Genomic DNA, 12,527 nt, shown 5'->3' with positions numbered 1-12,527 from the left:
GTGACCAGTGACAGCTGACACGCCCCCCTGCGTGCTCTCCCCCTCCTCCCCCAGAAATATATGAGTAAAGCCGTCTTTGTTTTGATTAAACTGTACGATATTTATCCACAGTATTTGTATTTATTTCACAGAGCTCCTCTATGTTTTCTTTTAGTTATCATTGCAAAGTTAATATGATCAAACGTGTTTAATCTCATTGTACGAAACTTGAATAAACCTCCAAAAATTCCAAGAAACAAAAGTGGAAAAAACAAGAGAATCATTTCAAATTGACAATAATCCACAAATTTAAATGAATAAATCTAAACATGCTTTACAGTTTGAAAATGCAACCTTTGTTTGTCTCTTTCCTGCACAGCTGCACTGAATTAAGAAATAAAGAGCATCCCAAGAAGAGGTCATGCAGACGACACAATGATACAAACAGTGGTCCTGTTAAGGAAGCTTACAAAGGGTGCGGAAACAAGTTGTTTGCAACAATTCAGCAGCAGGATGACCTTCACTTCTCTGGTCTGTTTTTTTAACAAAAAACCAAACAGGAGAATCCTCTTCACTCCACCATCTTGAGTCAGCACTGCCTCTGAGTGGTGATCACTTCACATTACAGCTCAATGAAGCATCGAGGATGGACGTGCAGGTGGGCGTCAGGGTGGAATCTGCTGAGTGTCACACTCATGTATACAAATGTGCAATCCAAGGAACAGTCCGTTGGAGTTCAGTCACACAAGTAGATCAAGCAAACCTTTCTTCCTGCTCTTATCACAGTGTTTATCATCATGCATTCACTAGCTGCTGCTGGCACTGCATTTTTGTTTATTATAGCACCCAGTAACTCATTCAGCATACATATAGGCATGTGAGTATAGTTTTAAGACAAACTTTAAAAAAAAGAAAAAAGAAAAAAAGGAAGCTTAAAATGACAAATGGATTGAAAAGAGGTCTGCAAAGACAGAGGGCTGCTGGTCTTGACTCCCAGTATTTCTCATATTTGGTCATTAAACATCTGGATTTCCTCTTTTTTTGTTAGCAGAAATTGTTTTAGCTCAACTGAAAAGCAACCTGTGCAACAAGTATTAAAACAATCCTTTATCAACATCATTAAATTGTATAAATTGAGACTATTTAGGCTGTTTTACAGTCTATTTGTGTGCTCGTGTGCTTGTGTGTGTGCTGCATGTCTGTGTTCCTGCGCATGTGCTCTGAGGAGCCACTGAATAATGCAGGAGGCTTATGAGAAAGTCTTTGGCCGGCTTCTAACACTTTTACACCGACAACTGATCCTGGCTCAGGGTCCACAACCCAAACCGCGGCTGGTGCATCAACAGCTGGAGGTGGAGCGCTTGCCTGAGACCGGCGATCAGGAGCAGAGGGTAACCGGAGAGCGCCTCAGACTCACAGAGTGAAACCAGGGTGATCAGGTGTCTGAGGAAGCCCTGGAGCTGTGTGGATTCGGACGCAAAATTAAGACTCTGTGTGACTTTGTAGTGCAAACAGAGAGATATTGCGCACATTGTGTCTTGGTTTCGGCCTGATTATGGGACTGTGTGTGTCTTTTTGAGCAGCACGACACGTGAAAGGAGAGACTGGCCGAGAAAAGAAGGGGAGGTGAAGAAAAGAAAGAGAGTGAAAGGGGTTAATAGAAAAGGAGAGAAATGAGAAAAAGGGCCCAAAAGTGATTCTGCAACAAGCTGATTTTCTGCTTTCGACTGGCCCTGCTCCGGACCGTAAGCTCTTCAGCCGGCCTGGAAGTGAATGTAAGCTCCTTACCTCTGTTGTTTCCTCACATTACATTACATTACATTACAGTTTGACTATTCTTAATTACAGATAAACTTTTCTGCACAGTGTAAAGTTGCCAACCACTACTATACTGTAGCTACAGACGGATGATGCCTGGATGTTTCTTCACTTAAACATACAGGTCAAACAGCACTGATTCAGGATGCAAATAGGGTTGGAGGCAAGAAAGCAAAAAAGCATAATTGCTATGGTTTTAAGGTAATGCCGTGTGTTGAAATAAGGAGTCAACGCTGCAGTAAAGCGTCAGCGTTGCTGTGGCGTGGAGCAGTTGGCTCCGTGCCTCAGGTTACAGGGCATTGTGTGGCAGTGAGGCAAACTATTCAGACCAACACTGGCCTCATGTTTTAAACATGTTTGACAGAGACGCAAAATGTGAACATGTGACCAAAGACTTCACGACACTGGAAAGATCCTTCATCCCAAATATGTTTTTTCTACACAATGCAGCAAGAGGAATGACACGAAAGTAGAGCCAAAGCAGCACCTGCTGCCACTGTACACTGTAGAGTGTGGATTTGCCACAAATGTTATTTAATTGCCCTTTGCTGTGTTTTTCTTTTACTTTATTTAGTAGCTTGATTTTTATTTTTGTCTTCTGTTCCCAGCTGTTTTCCCCACACAATATATTATGCAGCCATTATAGTAACCTAAATTTTCCATGCTGTCTCCACGAAGCCTGTGCACTTCAACTGCAAATCAGCAGCCAGAAGAGACAAACAGATGAAGCTCTCTCTATAGACAACAACACGATGACACAGCTGAGGTGTTAAATGTTAACTGTTAGATACGCCTATCCCAGGACAAAGGTCCACCGGCAGAAGAACTCTCCCGACTGACTCCTCCTCAGAGAGGTAATCAGCTCTCCAGACTCTCCGGGATCCAGCTTCCGCTCTGCCCCGGTCTGCAGCCTTGCGGAGCTCTGGAAGACTCAGGTCGCGTAGCCAGTCCAGCAGGATCTACACCGAGAGGCTCATAACCCAAGACAGGGCTAACAGCAACCACACAGACTCATCTGGAGGTACTTGTCTCTGTCTTGGTCTCATGCTGTCTTTTCTTTGTCTTTCCCAAAGAGATTCTAAGTGAATATGTGTGTTTACCGCATTAAAAGGAAGCCCGCAGGTCCTTTATGTGAGTACACGTAGTGATACAACAATGTGAAAATCAGTTATGATACTATGCAATCATACTTCAGTAAAAGTACAGATGTTTAAGCTGTAAAATGTACTCAAAGTATCAAAAGTAAAAGCACTTAATGTGCAGTAAAATCTCCTGTGTGCCTGATAAAGTGTTTATTATTGGATTGTTAGTACAGATGCATCAGTTTATAGGCATCATTTTACTGTTGTGGCTGTTTGAGGTGATTCCCAACCAAGAGGTCAGGTTTTGAGGTCGCAAACCAAAACGGTTGTGGACCACTGGTTGGTGTATTTTAAACATTTTTCTTATGGCTTTTAATTAACATTATTATTCTCATTCTGTAAAGTAACTAGTACAGCTGTCAGATAAAAGTGCTGGATGAAAAAGTACAATATTTGCCTCTGAAATGATGTGGAATAGAAGTACAAGTGAAATGAAATGGAGATACTCAAGTAAAGTACAAGTACCTCATAATTGTTCTGAAGCACAGTAACTTTCCATAACTTGCTTGCTTCCCTGTTTAGTCGACATATCGCTGAATCTTGCAAAATTCTGCTTTTACTTTGAGTCCTAATCGTGTGTGTCTGTGTGTCTGTGTGTGTGTGTGTGTGTGTGTGTGTGTTTCTGCTGGTGTGTGTCCATGTTTCAGGTATCCAAATCAGAAGCTACTATGTCGAATCATGTCACACATATTTCCCGAGAGGACCTGGATGATCTCAGAGAGGCCTTTAATAAAATTGGTCAGTTTCACACACGCACACACACACACACACACACACACACACACACACCTAACCACTTATATTGACAGGGATTTCTGAGCTCAGTAAGAGTTTTACAGCTGACCATAAAGTATGACTCTTATGTAAGAGATCTTTATGGCTCTGGCTGATGAGCACCGTATGTACTTTGTGTGTGAGGAATTTCCAAAGGTAATTATGAGACCGACAGATTTTATCAGTCAATCATGTGTGTATAATTACAAAAATACACCGATGATACGGAGCAATATAAATAATGTAATGGCCTCACATTTTCATATCACAGTATGATACAGCACAAGATACAAAAGATAAACAGTGGGTGAGATTTTGTTCGCTTTAAAACCATGTGCAACACTTTATTTTACTGGTCCCAGTTAATTTCAAATAAAAGGAAATTCAAAGAAAAGGTCTTTAGAGGCCTATGTAGTTTGCTACTAACTGTAAGTAAAATGAAGACGGGGTTTTATCATGTCATATGTAGTGTTGGGGGAGCAAAGATGGCAAAAATCAGTGAGAGAAATACAATCAAAGTATTTGCATGTGTGTACTACCATTTGTCATTTCTGTCCAGTTTAAATATTTCTGTTTTCACAAGTGTTTACTACTGTTACAACCTTCATTTGCCATTTTAACATGCTAACATTAGCTTATTAGCGCCATGCTAACATTAGCTTAAAAGCGCCATGCTAACATTAGCTTGTTGGCACCAGTATTTACTCATAAACCTGAACATGCGATCAGCTGAAAATTTGTCCACAAGAGTAGACAGAAGACCATGAATTGCGTGAAAATACATCCAATAATGGTCAAGATATTTCTACTGTAAGAAATTACATAAAGGAAAACAAAAAACTAATTAAAATCAAATATTTGTCTTTACTCTTTAATCCCTATTATCAACATCATATTACATATATGGGGAATTCTAAGGAAGTAAAAACCTGTTAATAAAACATTACTAGTCTTTTGTTTGTCCTTGCTTTTATCACCTGTGTATAATATTTACCCATAAATATTGAGCTCATGAGTTTTACACTGATATTTGTGAAGCATCTTGACTCACTGTATCTGTGTATGCACTGCTCTGTGTGTTCAGATATTGATAACAGCGGCTACGTGAGCGACTTTGAGCTCCAGGAGCTGTTCAGGGAGGCCAGCTTCTCCCTGCCGGGCTACAAGGTGCGAGAGATCATCGAGACTTTCGTCACCGGAGACGCCAACAAGGACGAGAAGATCAGCTTCGAGGAATTCGTGTCTGTGAGTTCTGATGCAAGATTGTGCTGCACATATATGAATGCACTCATGCAGCCATGCACGGAGTAACTCGGCCTGTCTGTGCTCAGATCTATCAGGAGCTGAAGAGCAAGGAGTTCAGCGAGACGTTTAGGAAGACCATCACCAGGAGAGATGGGATCCGCTCCTTTGGAGGAATGTCAGGGATCTCCAGCGAGGGAACGCAGCACTCCTACTCTGGTGAGAGAGAGCATGCATCGTGTGTGCTGGTGTGTGTTAGTAACAGGTTCATAATTACTGCCTCTGCAGCTGACACACGTGTGCATATATGACTAGTTTGTACCTTTTATCTGGGCAAAATATTCCATCTTTTGCACGTTTGCCAAGTTGTGTCTCTTTGTCTTGATCCAAACAAAACGCTCTGTGATCCATTAGACTGTGATCTGATTGGGATGTTCAGCGTCTTTGCCACTTCAAACATTTTTATCACTCGTGCTTTAGTTTGTTACCAAACATGATTCCCCCTTAGAATTGAGATTTTGATAGCTGTGATGTGGGTGAACCGAAATTTACGACCCAAACCTGATGACCCTGTTGGGACACTATTTGCCAGTAACTATCAAAATAAAGCATGTGATGAAAACTGCAGTGTTTACAGCAACAACACAGCTGGAGATCACAGAATCTGATGGGTCACAGCGCAGTGTAAGGCAGGCTACCTGGATAGGAAATATACAAGACTTGCAACTTTATTAAAACTTTATTCTGCATGAGGAGGGATATTTTTAAAGGTATTTGTTTTTTAGAAAATCATATGGTAGCTCTGACGCAGTTCACTCTGCACGTACTGTACATATGACAAATAATGAATATTCACTCTGGGGCAGCGCTTTACTTTAACTCCCTATATTTAGCATTCATAAGCAGCAAACATCCAATCAATCCAAACATTTAATAAGGTGTTATAATACAGTGTGATGCAGTTGTAAGCCTGCAGGCACCTGTAAGTGCTGCCTGCTGTATAAACAGATAATAAATGATAATACAGTAAAAAACACAGTTGTCATAATATAAGAAGTAATACTTGTTAACAAATACTGTTTGTGTGTGTGTGTGTGTGTGTGTGTGTGTGTGTGTGTGTGTGCTTAGATGAGGAGAAGGTGGCATTTGTCAACTGGATCAACAAAGCCTTGGCCAAAGATCCGGACTGCCAACATCTGCTGCCAATGAACCCCGACGATGACAGCCTCTTCACCTCTGTCCGTGATGGCATCCTGTTATGGTAACACACGCGCGCACACACACACACACACACACACACACACACACACACACACATTAAGTCCCCTTTCTCTTCTATTCTACTAATTCCTGTAATTCTTTGCAAATAAAAATAGAGAACACCTAAAATGTGACTGAGAAACGAGTAGATTCAAAGCTACTGGACCAGAAATGTAAATTAATTTGTCTTATCTTCTGAACATAACACATTATTGTTGTACACTGAAACATGGAATGACTATGATGGCAACGATTGGTTTAGTCTCTTCTGTGGCAGCAAAGGTTAAAGCAGGAATGCTGTGATTCAGTTTTATTGTGGTTTTTATAGTAGCTCAGGCCTCGTCATTGCTGTTTCACCGCGTGACGGACGGTATTTCACACAGACTGCTGCAGTGAGAATCTGGGGTTGCACACATTGGCCAACATGTTGATTCATCCACTCACACACCTTGTTCTCCAACAGCAAGATGATCAACCAGTCTCAGCCTGACACCATTGACGAAAGAGTCATCAACACTAAGAAACTTACCACCTTCAAAAAGACAGTGAGTAGTCGCATTTCGTAAGACACACACTGCAAATAAGAAGGAATTTCTTGTGCATTGTGCATTTATCTACCTGAAAGGACAGAAGCATCGCATGTGTAGGCTAATAGCCGTATCATCAACAAAAGGAACTGTTTGACATTTGGGTAGATATGCATATTTGTGTTCTCACTGCAGACTGCAAATGAGAAGATCAGCAGCTACTGAGGCAGCTGGTTAGCTTAGCTTAGCATGTACGCCGCAAACGAGGAAACAGTAAGAATGATTCTGTCCAATGGTCACATAATTCAAGGTGCTGGTAGATAGATTTGTATTTTACCTTTGGACAGAGACAGGCTAGCTTTTTCCAACCTGTTTCTTATCTTTATGCTAATATAAGCTACGCTAACTTGCTGCAGCCTCACTTTAAGCTGGCAGATATGAGAATGGTGTCCATCTCCTCATCAAACACTCTGCAAAAGAAGCAAAGCAGCGAATTTCCCCCCCAAATCTTGACCTTGAAACTATTCTCTCACTGAGGAAACTAGCTGACTGGTTGAAAGAGTGGAATTTATTTGGTTTTATTTAGCAGTTAGCCAAAAAATGCCGCGTAACCAATTCTAGTATACTCCACGTACATATGGATGTAAACTAAGACAGTATCAGTCATATGTGCAGATCTGTGCAACAAAATGTGTGGACTCTGCAAAAAGAGCTTGTAATATATTAACTTTTACTACATTTTTTCTCTTTTATATCACTTATGATTCTGTTGTTTGCTCCTCTGTAGAGAAGTAAAGAAAAAAAACCTCAAATCTTTAACCTTTTATTTTTCGGTGGTTGTTTATGCATCCAGTCATCCAGCCTCTAAGAGAAGCGCTCTGCATTTGATTTATTATTATTATTTGGGGGATTCAGATCACAGTCTGGCTGAGCTGTTGTTAAGATATTAAACTGCTGACACTGACCGAAAAATGAATGTGCGGTTTGTAGGAGAACCTGGTCCTCGCTCTGAACTCGGCCTCAGCCATCGGCTGCATGGTGGTGAGCATCGACGCCCATGATCTGATGGCTGGGAAACCCCATCTGGTCCTGGGACTGCTCTGGCAGATTATCAAGGTTGGCCTCTTTGCTGATATAGAAATCAGCAAGAACGAAGGTCAGCACACACACACACACACACACACACACACACACACACACACACACACAGACGCACACACACATTCACACTCACGTTAACCTCAGAGGTACACTATTCTAATCTAACTATCCAATCTAGACAGAATTAGATTCATGTTTTAAGAACTGTGTGTTTTAAGGCAGAATCAACACTTTTTTTAACTATCACTTATCACTCAGATAATAAAGATACTCACAAATAGTATCACTTTAATGCCAGTAATCATTAACTCCCTTTCTTCACTTGCACAACTTACCTTCACTTTGTGAGATTTGTCGCTGTGGGACAGAAATCAAGAAAAAGCATAATGACGCTACACAAAATTGTATAATTCGGGCCTTTATGTCAGACTGGCACATTCACACAAAACAGGAACATCTCACTTTAATCCAACTTCTCACTGATTTCTAGACATCCAACCTGTGAAGAGAGTTTGCAAGGTTGGGATTTGGGACATTTTTTCTTATTTTGGGTAAAACAGAACAAAATACGTGCGAACATGATCATTTGCATTTTGTATGGAAGCTTTTAAATCCAAACAAAAGGAGCAGAGGATGCAGCCACTTCCACACCACCGATGCTTTTTGCGCTTTTAACACATTTGAAACCCTGACAGTGTGTCTTTTTGTTCAGCCTCCACTCCTGTTTAACATATACGTATAACTGACTATTAAATTTCATTCCATTTAATCTGTGTATTCTTGAATATATTTAAAAACTTCAACATTTGATCCTAACATTCGGACACATGTGTCTTTAGGTCTGATTAACCTGCTGATAGACGGGGAACATCTGGACCGCCTGTTGGCTCTCTCCCCTGAAGAGATGCTGCTCCGCTGGGTCAACCATCATCTACAGAACGCAGGAACAGCGACCATCAGCAACTTCAGCCAAGATATTAAGGTCCCCTTCGATACACACTCACACATGAACACAGATACACAAACACATGAGCCTAACACCTTCTCGTACTCGGCCGCTGTAGGACTCGCGAGCCTACTTCCACCTGTTGGACCAGATCACTCTTCACGAAGAGAACGACTACAGCATGAGTGTCAAAATCGACATGAGCGGCCTCCACGTGAGTAGTTTTCACATTATATTCAGCAGAAGTGGAAGAAGTACTCAGATCTTGTACTTAAGTAAAATGTGATCATCAGTTTAATGCTGAAGCTGTTAAAGGTGGTTTAACTACCTTATATGGTTCATCTGCTGGGTAGCTAGTGAGTTTCTCCTCTGGGATCAATAAAGCTTTATCTTAATCTGCAGTATTACATCAGAATTTATTTATTTATTGCATTTTGTGTACTAAACTAAAGCTACAAAGTGACTTGTAGCTAAAGTCATCAAATTAATGTTGCAGCATTACTTGGCTCTGAATTGTAGTGGAGGACAAGTATGAGGTAACTGTACTTTGTGTACACGGAAGTCTGTCCCATGCATGTACATGTGCGTCTGTGTTCACGTGTCTGTGTAGGAGCAAGACTTGGACAACAGGGCTGAGCTGATGCTGCAGCAGGCGGCCCGGCTGGACTGCAGACAGTTTGTTTCTCCTCAAGACGTCACATCTGGAAACAGCAAACTCAACTTGGCCTTTGTGGCCAACCTGTTCAACATGCATCCCGCTCTGCAGAGGGTTCACATAGAGGGCGCACACATAGAGGGTGAGACGCAGACACAACCCAATAAAAAGCCCAGGAAATAAATGTTCCAGAGTGTGACAAGTTATGGCAGCCGTAAATCTGTATGTACTGCATGTGAGCTATAGCTGAAGCGGGAGGATTCGCATCAGCTGACAGTAACTATACAGGAACAGAGAAGCTGATCTTTATCACGTCTTCATGTCTGTCCAGCTGAGACCAAAGAAGAGAAGACATTTAGAAACTGGATGAACTCTCTGGGTGTCTCTCCATATGTCAACCACCTGTACAGGTATGTCATCAGTTACACATTAGACTGGTTAACCTTATCAGGGATCTTTATCATCACACAGCAAACCGTTTGTACTTCCGTGCCCTCTTTCTCCCTTTCTAAACTTGTTTCTGAAAGGTGCCACATAAAGATTATTGTTATTATTTCAATAGTAGTAGTAAAGTATTCTACTGGTAGACAGAGCAGGGTGCCTTGCTCAAGGGTTCAAGCTGAAATGGTATTACGAATTTACCGTTCATGTATTTTTAGATATAAAGCACCAAATCATAACAGAAGTTGTCTCTGGACACTTTCCACAGGGGACAGGTGACGACTCTCTTAATCTACAGAGACACAACATGAGCTAACGCCTGGCAACAGTTTTACAGCTTCTCTTATCAGCCTCCTAATCTACAACCGACCATCAGTTTACTTAAACGAACGGGTTTTTTTCTCTGTAGTAGTAGTGAAATACTGAGGCCATGAGTCTATGTTACCCTGGGAAATCAGATTCTATGTTAATTTATTGATTTTTTTGGCCCAATAGTAATCCAAGTTGAACATATGCCTATCGTAATGTAATCTAACTCTGTCGTGCTCCTTAGAGACGGACTCACTACATATTGCATGTTCCTCACTTTGTCTGTGTTCTGTCCTCTGCAGCGACCTGTGTGATGGTTTGGTGATCCTGCAGCTTTTTGAGAAGATTAATGTGCAGGTGAACTGGAAGAAAGTCAACAACCCGCCATATCCTGTCCTGGGGGCCAATATGAAGAAGGTGTGGATGCTTTGAATGCACAAAATAGGAAGTTAGTGAGCAGAAAATAAACATTTTGAATGGGAAAGTTAAAGCAACATAACACTGTTTTTCTTCACGCCGTAGCTGGAGAATTGTAACTACGCTGTGGAGCTGGGCAGGAATGTCGCTTACTTCTCTCTTGTCGGCATCGGAGGGGAAAACTTGAACGAGGGGAGTCAAATGCACACGCTGGCGCTGGTCTGGCAGCTGATGAGGAGGTACATGCACCATCAGCAGCTTTGGGACATGTCACCAGCTGTAGTTTGTTATTTGGGAAAGACAAAGTGTCCATTTTGAGTCGGTTTCAATTGCCTTTCCTGCTTGTGATCCTTCAGGTACATAGTGAGGGTTTTGTCAGATCTGGGTGATGGAGAGAAGGTTGGAGATCACATCATCCTCAGCTGGGTCAACACTACTTTGAGCCAGAAACACAAGGAGATGCAGATCAGCAGCTTCAAGGTGTGTGTGTGTGTGTGTGTGTGTGTGTCTGTGTGTGTGGTGTATTTGAGTGAACACAAGGCTGCATTTGTATTCTAACCTGTTTCCCTGTTTTCTGCAGGATGACTTGATCAGCACTGGTCTGCCAGTGATTTATCTGATCGACACCATTGCTCCCAGTACCGTCAGGTGGGACATGGTGAGGACAAGCGAGACAGGAGTCCTGAAGAGTGCCGATAAACTCAACAACGCCAAGTAAAAGACAAACTCTCAACGTTTTTACGCCTTCCTGCAGCCTTGTATTTGTCACTAAGTCATCATCTCCTCACTCCGCTTGCTTCCTGTTCCTCTTCCAGGTATGCTATCTCATTGGCTCGTAAGATCGGAGCTCGTGTCTACGCGCTGCCAGACGATTTGGTGGAAGTGAATCCCAAGATGGTGCTAACGCTGTTCGCCAGCCTCATGGGTCATGGTTTGAAAAAGGCCAACCAGTGAAAGAGACCCAAACATCTGGAAACCAAGCAGCGATACACTTTACATCTTTTTCTCATCACTGTAATTTCTTTTCTTTGACGTTTAACCTTTGTGTGATCACCAGGCAGAGCGGGACAAACTGTCATTCTCTGTTATTCATGAAAAGAAAAGCTGCCACTGCAGTTTTATGCTATCTGTGATTTTATGGAGCAATTTTTCTTTGCTATATTATATTTAAGAGGACACTACATCTATTTACTGCTTCTGCGACATGACCAGAAAAAGAGATACGGCAGAGGGAAAAGCAGAATCATACAGACACACTCACTCCTTATGTCTATAAATGTTGTGCATTGAATATTGCTATTTAATTCTTTAAAATTATCTATTAAATGCACTGAACAGGCTTGTGTGTGTTTGTTTTCTGTAGATACAAAGTCTGTTAGAACTTTCATATCTTTAAGCCAAGGAGATTATAACATCTGTCAGTCCACAAGAAGATCACTGAAGCCACTGATGAAGTGACTACACCGCACAATATTTACAAGGGAATTAGGCCATTATTTCCTGTTCAAGTACGAATACTTTAACAGTATTTTAATTTAGTATCAAAATCTACTTGAATGATAATAGACATGAGAATAAAACAAATGTTTATTTGCTTTTAGAAGGTTTGACTTAGACTTGTATGACTGTGTGAGTCATATGACAGTCAGTATCTACAACACACTGTAATGTGATTTTGATATGCTCAACCTTAGCAAAATAAACTTTTGTTTGTTGGCCATAAAAGAGAGTCATTGAATTAATTAATGCATCAATATTTTTTTAAAAAGTAGATTTTTATGATGGTACTTTTTCTATTTTTATTGAAGTAACTTTTTAAACGCATTATTTTGACTTGTAATATAGTATTTCAACACTGTGATACTGCTATGTTTACACAAGTAAAAGGACAGAGTACTGCCACCACTATGTACTGT

At 41.2% G+C, this 12,527-nt stretch overlaps 1 protein-coding gene across 1 annotated transcript; it reads left to right on the top strand.

Moving 5' to 3' along the window:
• Nucleotides 1-3,589: 3,589 nt before the first annotated feature.
• pls1 (plastin 1 (I isoform)) lies at nucleotides 3,590-11,565 on the top strand. Its single transcript, XM_076748305.1, has 15 exons — nucleotides 3,590-3,677; nucleotides 4,798-4,958; nucleotides 5,045-5,174; nucleotides 6,084-6,216; nucleotides 6,679-6,760; nucleotides 7,733-7,898; nucleotides 8,683-8,825; nucleotides 8,908-9,003; nucleotides 9,400-9,586; nucleotides 9,776-9,854; nucleotides 10,497-10,611; nucleotides 10,717-10,850; nucleotides 10,968-11,091; nucleotides 11,192-11,325; nucleotides 11,427-11,565. The coding sequence occupies exons 1-15, from the start codon at nucleotides 3,608-3,610 to the stop codon at nucleotides 11,563-11,565; spliced, it is 1,893 nt and encodes a 630-aa protein (XP_076604420.1). The 5' UTR covers nucleotides 3,590-3,607.
• Nucleotides 11,566-12,527: the final 962 nt, after the last annotated feature.

Source organism: Chaetodon auriga, chromosome 14 (assembly GCF_051107435.1).
Source record: "Chaetodon auriga isolate fChaAug3 chromosome 14, fChaAug3.hap1, whole genome shotgun sequence".
NCBI lineage: Eukaryota > Metazoa > Chordata > Actinopteri > Chaetodontiformes > Chaetodontidae > Chaetodon > Chaetodon auriga.
This window is presented reverse-complemented; position numbering and strand designations above follow the sequence as displayed.